Here is a 23,192-nt window from a genome sequence, read left to right as displayed (position 1 = left end):
TCCAGAGCAACTTACAGTAGCCTAAGTGCAGGGACATTCCCCCGTGGCAAGTAAGGTGCAGTGCCTTGCCCAAGGACACAACGTCACATTGCACGGCCGGGAGTTGAACCGGCAACCTTATGATTAATAGCTACTCCCCATTAGTATTGTGAAATCATTAGAAACATGTAAATAATGTTCGCCATTTGGCGCCGCTTAAGTTTTACAACTAACAAATGGTGCGAAAGGCTATTGGGCTACGCCATGAAAGCAATTTAGGAGTAAATTCAAATTAAACCTCGGCCTACTATGGAATTTTGGAAGGTCTGCATAGACTTCCATTAACCAAAACCACAAATAACTGTAGCCTACTGTCTGAAATGTTACTCATATGACATTGTAGTTCAAACACAGGGTAAACAGTTAACTGTCGAATATTGATTAATTTCTTTATCACTTAAGGCTATTTTAACATAAAAATACATTCTTAAGACGACGCAACTAGAGGTTGTACACAAATACACAGACTTTTCAATGAAAGGCTCCATTCTGCTCTCTGGTGGTCTGACATAATTACACTCTTTTTTGCCATTTAAATTCGTTCAACTGACAAAAGAATGTAGACAGTGCGTTTTACAAGTACTACCACAGTTAATTCAAGTACGGTACAGTCACAGTAAGTAATGCTTAAGATAATTAAAGTTAAAAAAACATTAAATGTGACTCCACCAAAGGTTGGAAACCAGATTTTTTTTGACACGTTTTCAACACAGATAATTTTCTTTATTAGGTCCATCAATAGTTTACAAGCATAAGAACTTAATAAAGTCAAAATTAAATACCACACACAGGATTAAACGAAGCAATAACAAGTACAGAGCTCCCATTTCCCAATGACATCAACCGCTGTCAGAAAACTGGAAGAAACATTCAGAAAAAGGTTAGACTGGTTGGTAATTGTCTTTGGAAATTAAAAACAGGCAGTGAGCATTCATACCTACCCTTCTATAATTTGTCAATGCCGAGCTCTTCAGGTGTGGAAATCCCAAGCTCATCCAGAGTTGGGCGCAGTTCTTGAATCAGGTATGGATAGATTTCTTTGTGAGGGCCAGATTTGTCCTGTGAGACAATCATTTAAGAGTAAGGAGAATGCTCTGACCAAGGTTATTTACAGTATTTACTTAAAATAGGAATAATAATAATGAAAAATGCTGTCACAATAGTAAATATTGTTAACAAACTTACTTTCACAGCCTCCAAAATCCGAATTGCACTAGCCAAATCATCTAACCTTCGACAGGCCCGCAGAGCTGCGTCAATAATTTTTGGTTCGGGGACCAGGTCGTACCCAATCAGTGTGTTCATCCCTGTAAAACAATGTTAGTTAAAGAAGAGACAATCAGAAACATTTTTACTTAGAAGTCTTGATTATTTGAGATTAATTTACGTCTGTGTCCACAACCTATCCAATAAGCAAAACATTTTGCGACTGTGTAATTATATTTTTATGAACTTTTAAAACACACTATATTTAATACTGTACCTGAAATAAAGCACATAGACCAATCTAGGGAAAAAATCTATTATTTTTGGTGACATCTGTGAAAATGTTTCTGCTTACCTTTCCTCAATTCCCATGCATCAATGTCTGTCTTATTGAAATACGTGACCCAACGGGCATCAAACTCTTCATCTGTCTCAACTTTCCCATGAGAGTAACACCTTGAGGCCAACGGAGCTACAGGGTGAGAAAGAAAAACAGACGACACATTTGATATCCCTGTAAGACCCCTTGTTGTAAAATTACAACGTTACCTTTAACTCTTTAATTGTTAATTTCTTATTTTTGGAAAGACAAAATGTATCCAATAGCATTGCAATAGGACCCATTGGTTATGTAAAAGTCGTCGTAAAAAAATAATAATATTTACAAATGTGTTATTTTGGAGAGCTTAAGGTGATGTTGACATTTTAAATCGGGTCTTACAGGGATATATACGGCCAGAGAGCAGAGTGCTGTACGTCTACACACACAGTCAAGGGTATGGCTGCTAAGTAAACTGGGAAAGGTTGTTGAGTCTAGTTGGCTCTTTGCCAGTATGTACTTCCATAACCCACCAAGCCGGGTTCATCGATACTGCTTAAATATAAGTAATATTGTATACTAAACTGCATTGCTCTGTTTATACTACAGGATCCACTGCTACTACAACTGTAGTTAGAGCTAGCTGTATATAAAGTACATTTCGACTGCTGATAACCAACTTAGCATTACAATACTGTACTAACCACCATAATATTGTTCTTAGCCACCTGCAATTAACATTTCAGCTTTGGGAGATGATCACCATGTAAACAAGAATATTTGCACCGCTCCTTAGCTTGCTTGTAACGTTACGGTAGCTAGCTCTATGGCGAAAAGCATAGCATATTAGCACTAGCGGGTCATTGCAAGGACACTGTTGGTTAACTATTTCAGCAATGGACAGGACACGCTTAGCTACACCAACGTACGTATTTTCAGCACACCACAAGTCTGATATCAAATATCACACAATAAATTGTTGTTATCCTCACCCACTGTAGCTACTCAACTCGCGATACATAATACCAATGAGCTAGTAAACTGGATTGTTCTACCTAAAGCTAGTTAGCTAGGCTAGCCATCCAGCTTGTCAAGTTAGGATTTCCTCAAAACCTCACTGATTTCCGCTCAAACTTGAACCTACTCCACGAACGAAAAATAAACAAACAAATAACTCACTTAATTAACACTTACCTTGATACACAGGCCGTGACCGTGTTAAACTCCGGGCACCGGAGACTGAGAATCGGACGGCGGCTCTGAACATGATGTGGGACAAGCAGGTACTAGCGGCCGGCTATCTTGCTAGCACAGGATGTTGGATTGCCACTTGCGTACACTTGCGCATGCGCATATGTGTGGTTATAAAATCTGTACATTTAACTTCACTTGAGTAACCTGGTGGAGTATGAAAGTTTACTATAGACTGGGTCTATTATTAATTATAAAGTAGGATCAAATTATGTGAATAAATCACAAAACTTACAAAGCCGAGTAGTCAACACAGAATACTAAAATAAATTCCATATACACATTTATTTGGGTGATTAAGATTATAACATAAAATAACGCAGGATTAGAGTTATGTCAAAATACATTTGATTATTATCTTGTCACACAATATGTATATTACTGCCCTATAGTCATATAAAAAAAATCAGCATATTACATACTTCATATATATGTTTGCAATTCCTCATAAATTGAATCACACTGAGGAAGTTTGAGGTAAGTGGTCTTCCAGACAGACTCTTTTTGCCACATGCTGTAAACAGGGCCTGCAAGGTGTCATCTTTATTGCAAAAGGAGAGCCCTCTCTTTCCCTGTCATCTAAAAATGCTTTGGGTCGTTGAGGTGCCTGATACCCATTCTCCTGCGGATCCATTGGATCTTTAGAAAGCAGTATGCTGATGGCAGGAACAGTCTTCTGCATGGTCATCCTTGGCCCACAACGATCGACGTCTTCCCAGACTTCCTCTACTGTTTTAAAGTAGACCCTAGACAGCTGGTGTAATCCCCCGAGTTTACGTTTCAGGATTTCAGCACAGGTGACCGTCTTTGTGACTCCCATACCCGACCCTGTGAAAACCACTTGTCTAACTCCGGCGCGACCTACATCCCCTCCATCTCCCCGCATGCGAGCTGTGGCAAATCCCAAGAGGTTACGGATCTTGCTTCCCTCTTTCACCCGCATCTCGAGCACTCCTTGAGCTCGTCCGTGGAACGGGCAGGGGCGGGGCTCCTCGGTTACGCTGATTCTCCTGAAGCCTCTCTGGCACTGCTGAGGGGCCGAGGGGCAGAATGGGAGTGCTGGGGTGGACAGGTCAGACTGAAGGACTTCGACGTCAGCAATATTGCATGTAGAGGTGCATGAGATGGGGTTGATGTCTCCTCTAATAGGTAGAGACATGTTTTTTTTTGTTCAACCAGCTCAACTGTTCTCACTGTAGATCCCACTATTCTCTTGAAACTTGAACCTTAAGCATACTGAATCCTGTGTTCTTCAGAGGGGTTCCTGTCCTCTGTATAAAGTATAGAGTCCTCGCTGAATTCTTGAAAATATCTTCCCGAAGTGCATATGCATCTGCTTTTTAATCCGTTTTACAATCCACTTTTTGCCTTTCCAGTTTTGGTTCGGATCTTCTCTTGAATCTCTTTACTGACAGTGAAGGAAAGAGGTCCCTCACCCTGATGAATATGGAAAACAGCTGCTGCCAACCAAACACATGAGGTTCAAAGAGAGCCAAGTACAATGAATGATGAAAAATTATCTTAAAGGCACAAACACAAACATTGCACTTTTATAAAAATGTCTATAAGCACACTGTGAGAACAATGCCCGTGTGTGTGTGTGTGTGTGTTGATGTCTGTGTACTTGTGTGATTTATGCACACACGTTTGTGTATACATGACCCAAAAAGTTGGGCTTGTTTTAAACTGCCCTCCCTAGGGGACTGCATATCTGTCCTAGCTGTGAAAGGTAGTGAGTGGCTGACATTGCTTGTTCTGTGAAGCAGAAATGCAGCATTAGAACAGTGCACTGAATCCATCTGATGCTCACAGCTGCCTCGTCGATGTCTCTACTCTGTTCCTGATCAACCATTTTTATTAACATCTATTTTACACGTTACATTTTTACCTGTATGTTTAAATCCAGACACACACACACATACACACAATTTAGATTAAATTCATGAACACAAATGCCCATAAGTAAGAAATAATATGAAATAATATTAATATGAAGACCGTCGAGTCTATGGCACCCCCTCGTGGATACTGACCACACTTCACTGTACCATGTAACAGGAGAACTCTGTGTGAGTCACGTACAACATGTGCACAAGTTGGAGGAGAATGTCTGTCGTAAATGTCGCCCCCATGTGGCAGAACACAGGAAGGACTTAGCTGAAGTGCTCTGGAGATGTGATAACTAAGCTTGTGTATGTGGATTTAGACTCATTGAACGAAAACAATGGGTTCTGACAAACTTTAATAAAAAAAACAATAAGAAATTGTCATAACAAAACATCTTAGATACACCAGACATATTCAGTCGTGCCAAGAGTGATTACTCTTACAACATATCACATGGAAACTGTGAAACAGGTTAAAGGCAAGTCAAATTAATTGCTCTGTGGCAGTTCCATGTACACAAAAATATATAGGAGAGGAGGTAAACCTCCTGGAGATCCATAGGGGTTCACATATTCACGTTTGTAAATGCATGATCTCAGAGTTAAACTTCTCCAATTTAACTCAGCCAATATTTCTGGATAAACTTCTCTCCTTGAAATGCAAAACGGATGTCATCAATGACACACCATTGAGAGACCACAATCTCAGGTAAAAAAAATCTCCACTGTATCCAAAATCCAGGAATCCAATAAAAAGCCAGACAGTTTCTCAGAATGTCACGTAACACAGATCTACATGTGATCAACTGTTTGTGTCCTGCTTTGATTAACCTTTCCAAAGGTATCTTTTCAGAATGATATCACTCAGGAAAAACTGTTAAATGCTGCAAAATTGAGCACATCTAACATTGTTGTAAATTGTTCTCCTTTGTAAAAAAAAATCGAATCCAATGAGTGAGCAGAATGAATAAGGACATTTTGATCGAGATGAATTGCTATGAGAAATCTAGCCACAGATGATCAAAATGGTAAATCCAGCCGTATCTTAAAGTCTAGATATGATCTTCGACACCACAGTGGTCTCTGATGTTTGTGGCAGTGTCCACATTCCCCTCAGCAGCTTTTTGTCCCAGTCACTTGTAAAATCTCCTTTTGGATCTCGACATCTTGGGTGTTGATGTTAGCATCTCCCACTTGGCCGTTCTCGTACCTATCAGAGAAATATAGGGAGGGGGGGGGGTCATAATAAGGGGGTCAAATGGCTGAGTGGTTAGGGAATTGGGCTGATTCTCAGAAGGTTGCCGGTTTGATTCCCGTCCATGCAAAATGGCAAGGCACTTCACCCTATTTGCCTCAGGGGGGAATGTCCCTGTACTTACTGTAAGTCGCTCTGGATAAGAGCGTCTGCTAAATTACAATGTCAATGTAAATATGTTGTTTGGAGGGGTCAGAGTCGGAGTTGGGTTGAGACCAATGTTGACTTAAGAACTACAGTGTATGTCACTACACAGGTTCAGCTTGTGTTCTCTGCTGTGCTGTACTTACACAAAAAAGAAGCGCGTGCACACATGGTCCGGTGTGGGGCATACCCAGATGTTTCCATGTCTTAGAAGGTCCTTTGATGTTATGACTGAGAGAACACAAATCACCAAATTGATAGTCAATAGCTAATCAGCTCTGTCATCATATGATGTTAACGTCTAGCAGAAAACAGATCGTTTACCTTCGCAAAGTGCTATGCAGTTTAAATTTCTGCTCTGGAGAAATCTGGCCTGTCCTGAACATTCCTGAAAGAACAAAGGGGAAAATTATGACGATTCAAAAGTACCATGAGATAAGCCACAATTCTGTCTCAAATTGTATTTGTTTCAAGTATTTGTAAGTGCAACACTGTACCTGTTCCACTGTGTTCAGATGGTTACTGTGTTTGATCAGCTCTTCTTTGGAGGGAATCTGGTGTTGACCTTTACCCATCCCTGATTATACGACCAAAACATCATGTTACAGGGATAGATCGGTTAGACACAAGGGATAAGGATGGGTGACCGTAACTAACATTATATTAGTTAAACCTGAACTGGGACTGCTAAGTATAAACAAACTGTTTTGGTATCATTACCTGAATATCCAAAAGATATGCTTGAGATAGGACTCAAGTAGATGCCCTTCCCATATGCAGCTCCATGTAGCTTCAATGGTACGGAGGAGAGTCAAGTTTACCAATGGATGTTTTGGTAAACTATTCCCAAGTTATTCCCAACAATAACTTCATTTAATTTGCCCAATGCTGTTATATAAATTGCAACAAACCTGTAGCTTTGTGTAGGAGGCGTTAACCAGTCCATTTCTGAGGATGGAGTGCCAGTTTTCTATGTGTGAACCACTGAGGAGAGAAATCAAGACAATGATCATGAACAACGAAAAGTGTGTGTGTGTGCGTGTGAGTGTGTGTGCGTGTGTGTGTGTGTAAAATGTAATTTCACTCACTGAAAGGCAAAAGTGCTGCCATGGAGCTTCCTGGCTGCTTGGAAATGAGCCTCTTTGGCAGGTGGACTGCTGACGAGCAGGAACTGATGTGGTGTGTGCATGAACTGCAGCTGCTGTTGTACAACAAACAGGGACACAAGTTACTGTTACTGTTGGCAAGAGTGACATGGATCAAGGTCAAGTCAAATAGCCCTTTTAGAGGAACCTGGTTACTGGAACTAGCCGCTATCAGTTAGCCCACAATCACAAACTATGGACTAGTCACAGAAACTGCTATATTGTCATACCCTGTTTAGTGGCAGCTTGACAATATGGGATCTGTTGCTTGATATAATCCTGGTGTCAAACATACAAACAGACAGGTCAGAGTGTGTGCGGTCTTAGTGTGAAATGCTAAGAGATGTGGGTTGAGTTGCTGTCTTACCACTGCAGTAAGGGGTGTGCAAGGGGATCGGTTTTGTCCATCTGCTTCTTGATTTCAGAATAGGGACCCTGAAAATTGATAATCATTGAAAAAACAAAATCCAATCCATCACATTAGAAACAACTCGATGTTAATCATAATTTATTATATATTGATAGACAATATGGGTAGGTGTGTAGGATCAAATGTTTACTTTAGTCACCTGCGTCATCTTCCTGATGGACATGACGCTGTCCAAGGCTTTTTGCAACCTTTCATAACTCTTCCTCTGCAACAAAAATGGTGTAATATTCAGTTGTTTTTTTTATGAAGTTTTGAGGGATTTGAAAACAGTTCAGTTCAAACTCAAATGCACACATTTCCCCAGTACCTTGGGACTGAAAGCCAGAGTCTTAGGGTTGCAAGGATCAACCACAGAAGGGTACGGCTCAAAGATGATGCTCTTGCGTGAGGACTCGAGCGCTGCCCTGCACATGCCCACCAGCAGGTCCACCACCTCCGCTCCTGTGGCCGCCTCCTCAGCAGCCCCAGACATCACGCCCAGAGTGTGGAAGGAAAACACACACAGCTCCCTGGTGCAAACGGCCGGCTGGAGAAACAGAGGCAGCATGAATGAATGAATAAATGAATAAATGACAGAATTAATGACAGAATGAATGAATGACAGAATTAATGACAGAATGAATGAATGATGAACTTTATTGATTCGTCGCAGTTTAAAAACTGAATAAAAACACAAGTACAAACATAATTAATCAAGACTTAATCACAACATTAAACAAAATACACAGATATTCTGATTGATGTACAATAGACAATATCATACTACGGATAAAATATCAACATATTGTATGCTACTAATGACCACACTGGTTTAACAGACGTGTTAGATATGGTATAGGCGAAAGAAGAACCAGGTTCAGATTTGGTGTCATTTGCCAAGAAGTTACTTTTTTTTTAAACTTGCACTGTTGTTCACACCCGTTGTGTTCCTGGATCAGTGTACCTTTAACATGGAGCCATTCTGAAAGACATGTCGCTCATCACAGACCACACAATACTCATTCAGTGTTGGGATCCTCTGCTCCGCATACTTCATTATCTATGAACAGAAGAGATAGAGAGCGTGGAATATAACTGGACATGTACCACGTATGAAAACACCATAACAACTTAACTACTGCTATTTAACCGTTTGAATCAAACTGGTTTAGTATGTTAAAACACAGATATAACCTTTGATGTTTTGCATTGCCTTCAAAGCATGACAGAACCATTTTTTGATTTGATTTTTGAAGTTAGCTGTTCGTTGCCCAGTTTTGTACTAAAGTGCGTTGTCTAGGTTTATGGTAAAACATACTACAATGAGACTTTACCTGAACTAAGAAGCCGTGCTGCAGTGTCGGGGTGTCCTTGCAGTGCTGAATGGCCTGAGATGAAAAGAGCAGCTCGAACAGTTGTTTAGTGCTGATATGGGCTGGAGACTTGACCGCGGACACCACCACTCTCTGTAGAGTGCAACAAAACAGACGTGATGTGAGGGTTTCAAACAACCACTGGAGAATGTGTTGACTGAATAATCACTGGTTAAATAAGACGATGGAACAAAATTGATCTTGATTGGGATTGAGTGTGTGAGTGTAGTGTAGACTGGGCTTCACCTTCCCATTGGGTGTGTAAGTAAAGAGCTCTCCATTGGGATTTTTGATCGTGTAGGATATGGTTCTATTCATCAGGCGGTTCACTGTCAGGTCAGGCACCAGTAGCTTCGCCTTCAGCGTTTGCTCCTGGGTATTTGACCTGGATCACAGTCATGAAAAAGCTGCCAGATCAATTCCCGGCCGTGCCAAATGACGTTGTGTCCTTGGGCAAGGCACTTCACCCTACTTGCCTCAGGGGGAATGTCCCTGTACTTACTATAAGTCGTCTGCTAAATGACTAAATGTGAATGTAAATAACCCACACAACCCACCAAGAAAAAGCAGTCGAGAAGGGTATGTGTACTGCTAGGTAGTACAGTAGGGTACATGTATGTACTGCTAGGTAGTACAGTAGGGTACATGTATGTACTGCTAGGTGGTACAGTAGGGTACATGTATGTACTGCTAGGTGGTACAGTAGGTATGTGAGGCATGTATTTGTACTGGAAGGTAGTAGAGGAGGGTATATTTGTGTACCTGGACATGGGTGACCAAATGTTGAGTCTGGCACGGAACCTCTTGATAGTTCCTCCGGGTTTGAACCAATTATGTTTGGTCTTCTGCTGGGTTGTAATGATGTCATTAGTGAGACGTTTCCACTGTTGAGATATGAACATGCCGAGGACCCTGCAGGAGAGGAACAACAAGTCAAATCTTGACACCATCTTACATATTGTAGTTTCTTGTTTGATTTGATAAGTGTAATCCTCTCCAATCAGTCAGACAGCAACTAATATGTCTGCCAGATAGTGGTGTACTGAATGCTCACTTCTGAAGTTGCAGTCCAAGGCTGAAGCCATCTCTGTTAGAGGGTTGGAAAACCTCCACTGAAGGTGCTGCGGTGCAACGGATTAGTTTGGATTTAACTGAGTCACATTAGAACAAGCAGGATAATGTGAAAGAAAGAGAGAGAGAGAGATTTTGCTCACCAGGACCATCGAGGTAGTGGGACAGAGAGAAGCGTAGACGGACAATAATCGGTTCTGTTGGGTGGATCTTCCAGGCCCTGGCCACTTCCCCCTGGGGAGACAGTGTCAGCACCAAAACAATACACATGGGACATTGTGGAAGAAATGTGGATTTCCTGTGTACTTACATTATTCGCTAATCAATAGAGGACACCTAGGGTATTAGACTTATCTACCACGTCATGGTGTGGAACACTCCTGCTTTACTTACTTCCAAGAAGCTGACATCGATTTGCAAGTCCACATCCACATCGTCAATTGTCCCATACTCTCTGGACGGAAAGAGAAAGAGAAAAAAGCGTTCCGCGACAAGAACTTGACATTAAAACCACAAAACGCCATTCTAAAATGAAAAACACGGCATCCTGGCATGCGACACATTCCTGTGAGACTAGTTCAAGTGAGTGACAGGTTGTCTCGTACCTGACGGAGACTGCTGTGTCAGAGTAAAGACCTCTGACTGCCTCTAAGTCAGTGTCTAGCTGGGGGTGACGATACTGGTCAGCATCACAGCGCTCCTACAGATACAAAACACAAACACGGTCAAACGGGTGGCCCCAATCAGTCCACCACATGTTACCACAGGGAGGTGCATCTATAATTATACTCTCAGCAGTTAATGTGAAAGACGGCCCACACATGAGATGGGAAGGGGCCATTATTAGACCTTTCAGAGGGTTAGTTGTGGTACGAGTGCAGCACTGTGTGCAAGTGTGTGAGGGTGGATCACTCACAGAAAGCTTTGCTTTGAACTGACTTAAGAGGCAATAGGATCAGGTAGTGTGTCGGGCACAGGCCATATGTTAGCCTTGTCTAGCTGCCCCACAAAGCAACACTAATACCCCACACAATAGGTGGATACGTTTGTCTCACTCCATGGCAGTGTTTAAATTCAATACATCAGGAAAATATCTTTTTACTTGGATTCCGTATCGGAACTCCTCTAGGTCACTGTCTTCATCTGATTGGCTGTCTGTCCAGTCCTGGCACTCGATATCCTGTTGGTAGTGAAATGGAAAAAGATTGGTCCACTAAATCTACCGTGCCCTCAGCTTATACCCTCTCAACCTTCCTGTCTGTCTGCCAAAATAACGTAATGTCTTTGTCACTAGCACACCAACTCTGCTTCTGAAATACACAGTGATAGTACTCTAGACTGTAAAACCATCCTAGTAGGAGACAAGGACATTTTACAGAGAGGCCTAGTTGTCCATTCCAAGATAAACAGTATTTACATTACTTTAACTCAGGAAGTTCAGTCAAAATAAATTATGTAAGAGAGGTGACCTTAACCAATAAATTGATAGATTCAGAGGGGAGATTTGGGTTCGGGTGAAATGCCAATATTGTGGATTTTATAACTCACCATTTGCTCAGTTCATTTGCACCTCTTCAACAAATGTCAATGGTCTATACCAGCCATTCCAGTTATGATTGACATCATAAGACAACAGGCTATGTTGATCAAGATAAATGACCTTAACCACTTCAGCTGCTCCCATGATGATTTCATCTGCAACAACGTCAGAAGACATTTATTTATTAATGTCAATGTATGGCAGGTTTATTTCTGGTCTCCTTGAACTTGGATATCTGTTCTCACCACACATGAATAAACAAATACCCAATTAACGTCCTTACCTTTTAAAGATGATAATTTGTACCTCCCAAATCTGTCTTTTGCTGAGACATGAGAACAGAGAAGCCCCCAAAAACAACAAAAAAAGAAGAAAAGCTGTTTAAGATGATGCAGTAAAAAAAGCTGGACTAATATGTAGGTATCCCATACGACCCTGTATCTCCAAAGTTTCTCAGAGGGCGTCTCACTCTTTGTCTGTGTGTACGTCAGCCTGTGGTGCTTGGCTCTCTCCCTGCACCAACTAGTTTTGCTGAACCACACAGGACAGCCACACATGCTCAGTCCTGAGCTTCAGGGTCACATGACCATCTCCAGGTAGCACTGAGGCTGGTCAGCTGACCCACATCCAGAGAAAGGCAAGGGCATAAGAAGCATGGGACGGGTCTCTTGAACCACTACCTTTCTAAACTGCCATTTTGATGCCTGTACCAGATCATGCTTAACAAATTACACATTTTGTCGGTGATGCCAATAAACCAAAATTACTTGGATGTTTCTCTATTGTATGAGGTTGTTTATAGGGATGTATACAGCTCTGCAAGCCAGCTCTGTGTTTGCCAAACTCCATATGCAGCATGCAGAGACAGGGGGAGGGGTCACCTGAAGGGGAAGCGAGGGTCGTGGACAGACAGATGCCACCTCCAAGCTCAAGCTTGTTAAACGTGATTAGTATCATACCACCCTAATCTGAAAGAGACGGGCTTGTGACAAGGAGGCACCAAACCATCAAGGACTATTTTTAGCACCTAGGATTAGCAACTGTAGACTGTGTACTAGATTAGGGATAAATGTTTCTCACAAAGACTACTGATCCACAGAGACTTGTGTTGTCTGTGCAAGTTTCTGGAAAACAAATCAAATGGATGTTTGGGATTGGATATCAGCCTGAAATCCCCCTGTCGGATGCAGTGTGACCTTAATCAGCAGTTACCCTTGTTGCCTGTTACCTGCTGCTATCCAGTCAGGTCAGATTAGACATGTTCTACTGGCATAAATCTGGCCAGGCTGCCCACACTCTTTTCAGCAAGTGCCCCCTTTTTGTGTAATCCATTTAGTCCTGGGTTAGGGATTATTGGTTGCATTTACTTGTCTAATCAATGACAGTGTTTTCTGTGCCCCTTGTTAGTACTGTAAGCTGTCACTGTGTATTTGATTGTATGTCATCAAGGATCAAATGCAAAGTGAATCCTTCAGTCCTAACTGAACTATATTTAGAGAGATTGAGAGTGAGGTTGTTGAGTGTTACAAATGCCATCTGCTTTGGTAAGTGCAAACTGTAAAAGAGCCGTCTTCACTGAGTGCTAAACTTAGCTGTCACTGATGTGTATCCTTCAGTAGCAATGTCTGCTATATTGTATCAAAATTGCTTTTATGACTAAATATGGATTTTATATATATGTCAAGCACATGCTCAGGGTTGAATGTTACAATAAGGAGGCCATGTGTGCACATTAAACACTAGTTCAGTCCCCAGCCTTGAGTATATTTGTTTTTGCATTCTCATATTTACAGAAACAGATTAATGTCGGATAAATTGAATTACATTCTCTTCGGGAAAATGCAAAAAAAAGTCTCATCACTAAATGTAAAAGTGTGTTAATGTGTCTAATCTCCTGGTCAGACTCAATATCACAATCATCTTCCTTTGTTCACCGACTTTTTTTCTCTCCATAATGTGTTATTCTGATAGGGTAAGCAGTTACAGATTCATACAAATGTAGACATCAAACATCAAGGCCTAGTTCCCCAGAAATTGATTAAGCCTAGTCCTAAAGAATAAATCCCTTTCTGATTCAGATTCTGAAAGTAGGCAAAACAATGACGATCTCCATTGAAAACGTTTTCCAAGATCCATGTCTGGGAAACTGGACTGAAGAAAGTTAACAAGCTACTGGCTGAGACGGTTAACCTCTTTGCTCAATTCTGAAATATTTGTTTTGTCTGAAGACGATATTCTGCACTTATTAGCTTTCATCTCGAGTATACTGTATATATAAAAAAAGCTGATGAACATTGTTGTGCTGTGCCACAAGGAAAAAAATAGGTTGCACATGTAGAATCATACACAGGTTTGCAACAAATGTTGGGCTTCACAAAATACAATCAACAACCCACTTGTCAAACAAACTAAATAATAATAATAAACAGAATCTAGTTTGGACATTGCCATTTCCACATTATTTAGCCAACTAAGTTTGGATTGTTCTTCTTTAGCTTAGTTTGAAAGTTTATGGAGATCATAGCGTGAAAAGTTTGAGCTGTGAGGCCCTCAGAGGAAATGGGAATAAACAGTTATGGTTCATAGGTAAAACCATTTCAGGCTGGAAGGCATCAATGACCTGACCCACATATATTTCAATATACACTAGCAATGCATATTACCATATGACTAAGAGAGAGGCCCAGCTTTGGGAATAACGGTCCAGCCGGTGGTCAGTTTTCGTGTGGATCGTAGTCACCATGAGAGGAATGGCAGCGCATGTAAATCTATCCACTGGCACAGAATGTTCTTGTCATGTTACACATCATGTCATGTGGAATCCTGTAACAGTCCATCTGTGGTAGCCAAGGGACTCAATTCTTAAAATATACCTGCTGCTGAACTGGAGAACCATATATGTATTTTTGTAAAAAAATCATGTTAAACACTAAAGAGAGATCTGGACTCTCAAATTCATTTCACCATGATACTTGCTGAACGATAAGTTCTCTTGGTGACTTTGCATATAGGCTGCCAATACTCATAACTATCCCTTTTAGCTTCCGATTGGCCAAATGCTCTCTACTCTGCCCTGCAACCCCTTGAATGCACACGTATAGCCAAAAAACATGACTGATAAAACTTCATGAATAAAATGCAAAATTCAACGTGAGTGGTATTGTTGCCTTGAAATATTGCACGTTGCACTGCAATACTATTTTGCAGGACCCTTGATTTACTACACATTGACAATTCTACACATACCTATGCAAAATCCAAAATGTATTTTATATAATATTTTATATTTTAAGATGAAAGTAAAATAAGACAGAAATTAGTTGGATTCTAATCTTCATGTTATGGCATGCTGTATAATCGTTCCAGTGGTCTGGTTTTGTCTATGTAAGTATAGACCTACATGTCTGCACTTCTCATACAGGCCATTAATAATGACAGATTCTGGCTTAGGTTAGACTAGATCCTTTGGCATACTCTCCTGTACATACACTCAAAATGATACATAATGCAACGATAGAAATTCGTAGGTACACCAATATTTTATAATAATACAGTGCCTGGATTAAATTAGCATTATTTAGATTCTGTTCAAAAACACCTTAAAAATGCATAACCTATGTAAAATGAAGATTCTAAATGGGTCTCTATGATGTAAATAACCGTCATGTACGGTACGGTAATTATCATACTGTACCATTATATATTTGACATGACAGCATTGGAGGCTATACTGTACAGTATGAGGCTGAAAGCAATGTGCATCTGTTCGATTCAATTTTCTTCTAGTTACCTAATCCCCCACCCAAAAGGCTTGGGCTGTGCAGCACGATCCAGTTACACCCGCAAAAATTTAGACAATAGGCAATCTTTATACAAAGTATACTAAGTTTCAAGATTCCTATATGTTTAATGTATGCACCTTCCTGCTAAAGTAAATTCCTTGTTTGTGCAATCAGTCAGGGCGAATGAAATCCCTTCTGATTCTGATTCTGACTAGTAAAAACTCATGTTTTTATAACGAAAACTTTTTTTTATAAATACATTTTGTAAAAAATAATAATTGCATTAAAAGCAAAAACAACATAAAAACATTACAATGGAAAAGAATTAAGGATATAAAAATGCTTGTTGTGTTATTCTAGTCTCCTGTTGTCCATGGGAAAGATTTGTTTTCATCCTCAGGGCTCATATTTAAATACCGCGAGGGGCCAATGGTCTTGGTGTTGGAGCGTGCCGTAGAACGTCTGCAACTACATTGTAACATTCCACCATGGATATTATATTTCAGACTGTAATACACCTATTTATCATTTAAATAAATCCACTCATGATGTTAATTGTAATTATTGTACGCAAATATGAACGTTTTACTTATTAGTTTAACATATTGAACATTTTGTATCTTAAAAACTGTGAAGCACTACTTACTCCAACCTCGTTGGAGGGATACACAGTGTGTGCACAATAAAGTAGTACCGGTCAGTTAGGAGATTAATTTCGCCGGTGCACAGCAGCAGAGTGCATTGGTCCTGCAAAGTTCACCCAGAAGGTGAGTCTCAGCATCTTAACATGACTACTCTATAACTACTTTTCTATTGGAATTAACAATCCTTGCAAGATATAGTTTGCGCATCACAAAATATTGCAGTCGTATTGATCAATGTGATATTGATTGAAACAATTCTTGAATGGGTCTCTGTAGGTAATTCATGAAGTTGTCAAGGCATTAACTGCAAGTGGTGGTTGCATTATCTTAATTACAAACTCAATGTGAATGCAATATTTAGGATTCAAATGTGTGCAATGTGTCACAAATGCATAATTAGGTTTATATGCATATTGTTTCAGAGTTTAATGTGGATGGCCAAAAATATTTTGAGCTATTGATTTTCATCGTTTTTTTTCTTCTTCTTTTTTTTTTTTTCTCTGGGGTATTGTAAGACATAGAATGTGCAGCCCTACCTAACTTGAAGGTCTTTGCTGTCTTGATTATATTTACTACATTATTTCAAGCTATGTGTTTAATTTCTGTTATTACTGCCGGACAAATACCCTTTAAGTTGAGGTTTCCAGTTACAAGTGCAATTGAACAGCTGTGCAACACTTGATACAATTTGATAACATTTGTTCCAAAGGGACATATTACAGGATGCATACTGCAAACTAAATAATGAATGACGAGAAGTGGAGATGGTATAGTGAGGCAGTCTGGACGGATGTCAGGTGCTTGCTAAGAAAAGACAGCGCCAAAAATATGCTGCCGTGACTTTATATCTGCCTAAAGAATGTTGAAAGTTGTCACAGCACCTGGCATGGGACATCGCATGTTCTCTGTCTTTTTACATAACATAGGCTGGGCCGTGGGATGGGCTAAATCAAGAACAAGGAGACAACTCTCATTTGTCATGCAGTGGACTTGTCAGCAAGTCCACTGGGCTGACAAGGCGGCATTTATCTTTAAAACATGTTTCCATTAGTATTGTTCTCAGTATGGCATTTTGTATGAAAATGTTAAAGCTTAATTTAGGCAAATATGTTTGTGCAAAAATACATGTGAAAGTTTCCCACTTAATACTTTTATCCCCACAAACACCTGACTAGAGTGAGTGGCTCCTCGAGGATGCCTCTGCATAACGGCTCTGTGGAAATGTGTGGGTGTGTCAGCGGGTGTGTGGGTGTGTCAGCGGGTGTGTGGGTGTGTCAGCGGGTGTGTGGGTGTGTCAGCGGGTGTGTGGGTGTGTCAGCGGGTGTGTGGGTGTGTCAGCGGGTGTGTGGGTGTGTCAGCGGGTGTGTGGGTGTGTCAGCGGGTGTGTGGGTGTGTGAAGAAGTCACGTATTCAAACACGCATTTGTTGCAGTTGGCTTGTGCTGGGCTCTTGGTATAGCTCTTAATGCTGACTGGAAAAATCTGGGCATCCATTACTGGGATTCCAAACATTACAAGACTCAAACACCTATTATTAGAAATAGTTAGGTTTAGGTTTACTTTTGCTCGCGCTTTGAGACCGCCTAATTGATATTTCAATCTTCACATTTTTGGTTTTTCATCCCTGTACTACACATTACATGTATTCATCAATGCAAAGATAACTTAAACAAAATAGGTCAAAATATTGACAGAGCATGAAAGAGTTCCTCTGGCTTTAAACTGAACATCAACTGAATCAAATCTCCCTCTTCCCCCTCTATCTGCTGCAGGAGTTGACCAGCAGACACTGATCCAATCATGTCCCAAGGAAAGAATAAAGATATGGGCTCTGCCTTCATCCAGACCCAGCAGCTACACGCTGCCATGGCTGACACCTTCCTCGAGCACATGTGTCTGCTGGACATTGACTCCACCCCTACCAAGTCTCGCAACACTGGCATCATCTGCACCATCGGTTAGCCAACTCAACCCTTACCCCTCCCTTTATCCCATCCATTTACCTTTTACATTATTTCCTCTTAACACTGGGCCTAGACCCCAAATCACATTGTGTTTTGAAGTCATTTCTTTAAAGTTGTATGTCTGTTGTCTGTGTAGGACCGGCCTCAAGCTCTGTGAATATGCTGAAGGAGATGATCAAGGCTGGGATGAACATTGCAAGAATGAACTTCTCTCATGGAACTCATGAGGTCAGTTTGAGACAGTTGCACAAATAACCATAAAACATCCATTGCATCCTCTGCCGGAGTGTTCTTGAATATCGAGGTGCTTCATGGCTTGCCAAGCCTCTTAACAGATTCCTTGGCAAGGTTTTTAAACATAGGGTTACTGCTGCTACACTCATGCATATCCCCTTTGAATGTCATTATTTGTAAGCTGATACAAGCTCTCTTCTCAGTCACACCTGCTTCTTGGCATTAACTGTCCTGTCTGAACTAAAAATGGCTGACCTCTCCTCTTTAGTCTTGGCTCATTTAATTAACTCCATGTAAAGTTTCCCTGAGGATGTAGTTAGAAGAGACCCATTTTGTTGCTGCTTTAACACTGAATCCTCCTGTGTGACGAAGGTGTGAATCCATAGTTTCCTGCACTACATTAACATCTAGAAAATAGTGGCAGTCTACATGTCTCGAAGGGTTAGAGTTTAGCAACACGCAAACAAACTTGGCATAGGTTCAGGAGAAGCAAGACAACATTTTTTTGTTGTAAATTTCCTTTGAATACCAAGTATAGACAGAGTTGAGACTTTGCCTGTCTGGTGCCAAGCACTTTTAAGTATGTGTCATTGTGCTTTTCATAACAGATAAGGCTGTATCCTATGACCACAAGGGCTGCTTATTTATAGCATGTTAGAAATGGATACAGGCATGGGTTACCATAGGCATGGCAGACGTGCAGTCATAGGTCATACTTAATATACACTACATATTTAGCACCTCATAAGGCTTTGCAGCAACAGGTGGGTCAGTTGCCTGGAGACCGAGAGAGTGCTTCATTACCGTCTGTTATGTAACCAACACAGTTACTGTTCATGGATGCGATTGAGGGACGGAGGGTTTCGTGATCTGATTTGTAACATATGTACGTGTAACCAAAAACAAAATACCGTTGTTTGATCCCTAAAAAACGGTGTGTTTTCGGAACAGTACCATGCTGAAACCATCAAGAACGTCCGTGAAGCCGCAGAGAGCTTTGTACCTGGAACCGTTGAGTACAGACCAATTTCTATTGCTCTGGACACCAAGGGACCTGAAATCAGGACTGGACTCATCAAGGGCGTGAGTACACCATAAACACTTATAGAAAGAGACTTACCTTTTCATATTATAACCTGATCATTAACATAGGTCTGGTAGTATTAGATCTCAGATCAAAAGTTTATTATTTTGTGTAGAGCGGCACTGCTGAGGTTGAGTTGAAGAAGGGCGGCAAAATCAAGCTCACCCTGGATGACCAATTCAAGGACAACTGCGATGAGAATAACTTGTGGCTCGACTACAAGAACATCACCAAGGTTGTGCAAGTTGGAGGTCACGTCTACATTGACGATGGTCTCATGTCCCTCAAGGTGTTAGAAGTTGGTAAGTGTCACAGCACAACCTGCGACCACATCCTTTCAAACCATCTCCTTTTCAGCTAGGTTGAACCACCGGCTCTTTCTCCCCTGTGTGGTTCCACAGGCGCCGACTTCCTGATGTGTGAGGTTGAGAACGGAGGCATGCTCGGCAGCAAGAAGGGAGTGAACCTCCCCGGTGCGGCCGTGGACCTGCCCGCTGTGTCTGAGAAGGACATTCAGGACCTGCAGTTTGGCGTGGAGCAGGGCGTCGACATGGTCTTTGCCTCTTTCATTCGCAAGGCCGCCGATGTGCACGCTGTCAGGAAGGTGCTGGGTGAGAAGGGCAAGGACATCAAGATCATCAGCAAGGTGGAGAACCTTGAGGGAGTGCGCAGGTGAGTGCCATCTGTAGCCTGGTAGCATTTGGTAGCATCTTGTTCTGTGAGTGCCTTTCGTTTATGGTTCCTAATAATGTCAATTAAGTAATCCCACTGCTTCCTGGTAGGTTTGATGAGATTCTGGAGGCTAGCGATGGCATCATGGTTGCCCGTGGTGACCTGGGTATCGAGATCCCCACAGAGAAGGTGTTCCTGGCACAGAAGATGATGATTGGCCGCAGCAACAGGATGGGCAAGCCCATCACCTGTGCTACACAGGTCTGTGACATCATTAGTGCACCATAAAATAGAAAATAATAGATTCTGTGAAACCCAATAAAAGTGGTCTGAACCAAAACCCCTATATTAATGACCCCATGCTTCTGGTTGTTGTTGGGCAGATGCTGGAAAGCATGATCAAGAAGCCCCGCCCCACCCGCGCCGAGGGCAGCGACGTGGCCAACGCCGTGCTGGACGGTGCTGACTGCATCATGCTGAGCGGGGAGACCGCCAAGGGAGAGTTCCCACTGGAGGCTGTCCGCACACAGCACAGGGTGAGTCTGTCCTCACACAGCACAGGGTGAGTCTGACAGCACAGGGTGAGTCTGTCTGCACACAGCACAGGGTGAGTCTGTCCTCACACAGCACAGGGTGAGTCTGTCCGCACACAGCACAGGGTGAGTCTGTCCTCACACAGCACAGGGTTAGTCTGTCCTCACACAGCACAGGGTGAGTGTGTCCGCACACAGCACAGGGTTAGTCTGTCTGCACACAGCACAGGGTGAGTCTGTCTGCACACAGCACAGGGTGAGTCTGTCTGCACACAGCACAGGGTTAGTCTGTCTGCACACAGCACAGGGTTAGTCTGTCTGCACACAGCACAGGGTGAGGCTGTCCGCACACAGCACAGGGTGAGTCTGTCCGCACACAGCACAGGGTGAGTCTCGGCCCACAGACTCAAGCATGGATTCAGTGTGGTAGTGAACAGTCTGTTGAGTGTCTTTGTCATGTTGTAAAACTCTAATTACAAAGACAACATGTCAAGCTACAACTAATGCCATCAATTATATCATATCAACTTATGAATGATAGACAATGTACACATATAGTATGTACAGAAAATGAACGTAAAGTAGCCTGTTGTGTGTTTTTGGCATAATCAACTAACTATTTTTACAATGAGTATTTACCTCACTTGTGCACCTGCCTTTAACTCCACCCCCAACCCTCTCCTCTACCTATAATGAACCCTCTTGCATCTGGCCCACTCCTCTGCATTGTGCTGTCAACCCATGTGGTTAGATTGTCCTAGCAGCATGTGTCTGAGGACCTGCACCCCAACACTCCAAGCCTCTGGATGTCTTCTGGTTTTCAGCACGGCTACTAGGGAGCTGCTGTTTAGCAACAGGCCTCAGAGTCCTCTCAGGTACAGTGCGCACACAGAGACTACCCCCATCAGTCCTGCAGAATATGTTCCTCCACTGTTTTCTTACCCGCCTCCTTCAGTGTCTGTTATGTGGCATGATGCATAACTTATCGCACCTTTTGAACTGACCTTTGCACGCAACGGTGAAATATGAATCGCGAAAAACGTTGAAGTGAACGACCGGAATGTGACGTCTGTTTCTCCGTCTGTCCGCACGCGCTCAGATCGCCCGCGAGGCCGAGGCTGCCATGTTCCACAGGCAGATGTTTGAGGAGCTCCGCCGCACCTCTCACTTGACCCGTGACCCCACCGAGTCCGTCGCCATCGGAGCCGTCGAGGCTTCCTTCAAGTGCTGCGCCAGCGCTATCATCGTGCTCACCAAGTCTGGCAGGTGGGACCCATGCAGCGTTTTTACCCCTCTCCACTTACACCAGGGCCTAAGGTCATGCCAAACCTGCCACCTTTTACCAGGGTCAATCTAACATGTATACCCAACCTTTTAGCGGGGGAAGGGGGTGGGGGGAGGCCCTGACATTTGCAGAGGTTAATTTTAACTCCTCATTCCTCTCCCTCCCCTTCAGAAACGAATGTCAGAGAGCGAGCATGCTTTAAACCGCTGTAGTCACATTCTGGTAAAGCGTAATGCCTTTCTTAACAGACACCCTGTCAAAAGTCTGTCATGTTCTAGGTCTAGCAATTCGCAATCAACAGTTTCCACAATTCAATAACTCAATCATTGTTATTGTTTGGTAGGTGCACTCTCGCTTAGCCTCAGTGTGTCTAACCCCCTGGTTCTGCGTCTACAGATCTGCTCAGCTGCTGTCCAGGTACAGGCCCCGCGCCCCCATCATTGCCGTGACCCGTTGCGGTCAGACTGCCCGCCAGTCCCACTTGTACCGTGGCATCTACCCCGTGATGTACACCAAGCCTGCCAATGATGTCTGGGCTGAGGATGTCGACCTCCGCGTCAACTTTGCCATGGAGATGGGTAAGTACTAAAACCCTATGTTATCTGATGTTTTAATAGAAGAGGATCAAGAAACCAACACTGTTCCGGCCATTAACAGCCTTCTTCTTTCCCCTCCTCAGGCAAGCACCGCATGTTCTTCAAGTCTGGTGATGTGGTCATTGTTGTGACCGGCTGGCGCCCAGGTTCTGGTTACACCAACACCATGCGTGTTGTTCTTGTGCCTTGAACACCAATAAAGGACATTCCCAATCCCCCTTCTCCCCTCGCCTGTAACCCCCCTTCCACTCCCATAGAGGTCAACTGTCCTCTAACACCCCTCCAGACTTCTCCCCAAACAGAATCCTTTGCAACTGGAAGCTAACGACAGGTCACTTCTCCAAAGGACGCTTGGCAGGGCCATTCAAACAAAGACAGTCACTTTCCACACTAATTGATTCCAAAAACCTACAGATGTTTCATCTCCCGTATCATCCAAGTCATCCAACCCAGAAGCTGCACTCCTTTGACACTTTGCTGCGAAATCTTCTGTCTTGCATCATGTCATGTATCATGCCTGACTTGAGTTTGCCTGGTGTGAGGAGATTTTTATCACCTATGCATGTCAGGACCACTCTGTCAGCTCATTCACTGGTACGTTCATCTGTGGAATATCAATGTAATGTAGAGTCAAGCATGTGTCCTCCTGTATTGACAGATTGGACTCGACTGACAATATGGGACGAGATTATGTGCTAATCTAGGTTGTTAAATGATCTGGGATTCCATGCATTAAAGAGTTGAACACCTGACATCCATTT

The 23,192-nt window shown here is 42.4% G+C and overlaps 4 protein-coding genes across 4 annotated transcripts; 1 reads left to right on the top strand and 3 right to left on the bottom strand.

Moving 5' to 3' along the window:
• Positions 1–740: 740 nt before the first annotated feature.
• Positions 741–2,904, bottom strand: cox5aa (cytochrome c oxidase subunit 5Aa). Its single transcript, XM_084672604.1, has 5 exons — positions 2,759–2,904; positions 1,601–1,717; positions 1,225–1,346; positions 981–1,098; positions 741–896 (listed from the first exon to the last, which is right to left on the bottom strand). The coding sequence occupies exons 1-4, from the start codon at positions 2,829–2,831 to the stop codon at positions 985–987; spliced, it is 426 nt and encodes a 141-aa protein (XP_084528730.1). The 5' UTR covers positions 2,832–2,904; the 3' UTR covers positions 741–896; positions 981–984.
• A 300-nt stretch (positions 2,905–3,204) lies between these two features.
• On the bottom strand, positions 3,205–3,974 carry LOC146259058 (ribonuclease P protein subunit p25-like protein). The gene has a single exon (XM_084671877.1). It carries the CDS (start codon positions 3,972–3,974, stop codon positions 3,273–3,275), a length of 702 nt encoding a protein of 233 aa, XP_084528003.1. The 3' UTR covers positions 3,205–3,272.
• A 1,066-nt stretch (positions 3,975–5,040) lies between these two features.
• Positions 5,041–12,171, bottom strand: LOC146259057 (protein mono-ADP-ribosyltransferase PARP6-like). The gene is made up of 22 exons (XM_084672588.1): positions 11,922–12,171; positions 11,647–11,793; positions 11,201–11,278; positions 10,704–10,798; positions 10,492–10,552; positions 10,242–10,332; positions 10,082–10,148; positions 9,790–9,939; positions 9,274–9,412; positions 8,989–9,120; positions 8,619–8,714; positions 7,983–8,201; positions 7,815–7,880; positions 7,613–7,680; positions 7,476–7,524; positions 7,189–7,301; positions 7,012–7,084; positions 6,821–6,890; positions 6,598–6,677; positions 6,425–6,488; positions 6,247–6,331; positions 5,041–5,911 (listed from the first exon to the last, which is right to left on the bottom strand). The coding sequence occupies exons 2-22, from the start codon at positions 11,647–11,649 to the stop codon at positions 5,815–5,817; spliced, it is 1,896 nt and encodes a 631-aa protein (XP_084528714.1). The 5' UTR covers positions 11,650–11,793; positions 11,922–12,171; the 3' UTR covers positions 5,041–5,814.
• Positions 12,172–16,127: 3,956 nt separating this feature from the next.
• LOC146259056 (pyruvate kinase PKM-like) lies at positions 16,128–23,189 on the top strand. The gene is made up of 11 exons (XM_084672592.1): positions 16,128–16,187; positions 17,836–18,020; positions 18,164–18,255; positions 19,213–19,344; positions 19,461–19,647; positions 19,747–20,017; positions 20,128–20,278; positions 20,401–20,553; positions 21,650–21,816; positions 22,232–22,413; positions 22,515–23,189. Exons 2-11 carry the CDS (start codon positions 17,864–17,866, stop codon positions 22,619–22,621), a joined length of 1,599 nt encoding a protein of 532 aa, XP_084528718.1. The 5' UTR covers positions 16,128–16,187; positions 17,836–17,863; the 3' UTR covers positions 22,622–23,189.
• Positions 23,190–23,192: the final 3 nt, after the last annotated feature.

This window comes from Hypomesus nipponensis, chromosome 14, assembly GCF_054491055.1.
Source record: "Hypomesus nipponensis isolate SF chromosome 14, ASM5449105v1, whole genome shotgun sequence".
NCBI classification, from domain to species: Eukaryota; Metazoa; Chordata; class Actinopteri; order Osmeriformes; family Osmeridae; genus Hypomesus; species Hypomesus nipponensis.
Note: the sequence above shows the minus strand (reverse complement) of the source record. Positions and strands in the feature narration are given on the sequence as shown.

Coding starts and splice junctions, on each gene's coding strand:
- LOC146259057 (XM_084672588.1), bottom strand. Junction 10,553..10,703: donor GACACAGCAGTCTCCGTCAG/GTACGAGACAAC, acceptor CTTTCCGTCCAG/AGAGTATGGGACAATTGACG. Junction 7,085..7,188: donor GGCAGCACTTTTGCCTTTCA/GTGAGTGAAATT, acceptor TTCTCTCCTCAG/TGGTTCACACATAGAAAACT.
- cox5aa (XM_084672604.1), bottom strand. CDS start 2,831: ATGTTCAGAGCCGCCGTCCGATTCTCAGTCTCCGGTGCCCGGAGTTTA. Junction 1,347..1,600: donor TGCATGGGAATTGAGGAAAG/GTAAGCAGAAAC, acceptor ATTGTTTTACAG/GGATGAACACACTGATTGGG. Junction 1,099..1,224: donor GGATTTTGGAGGCTGTGAAA/GTAAGTTTGTTA, acceptor ATTGTCTCACAG/GACAAATCTGGCCCTCACAA.
- LOC146259058 (XM_084671877.1), bottom strand. CDS start 3,974: ATGTCTCTACCTATTAGAGGAGACATCAACCCCATCTCATGCACCTCT.
- LOC146259056 (XM_084672592.1), top strand. CDS start 17,864: ATGTCCCAAGGAAAGAATAAAGATATGGGCTCTGCCTTCATCCAGACC. Junction 18,021..18,163: donor TGGCATCATCTGCACCATCG/GTTAGCCAACTC, acceptor TTGTCTGTGTAG/GACCGGCCTCAAGCTCTGTG. Junction 21,817..22,231: donor GTGCTCACCAAGTCTGGCAG/GTGGGACCCATG, acceptor CTGCGTCTACAG/ATCTGCTCAGCTGCTGTCCA.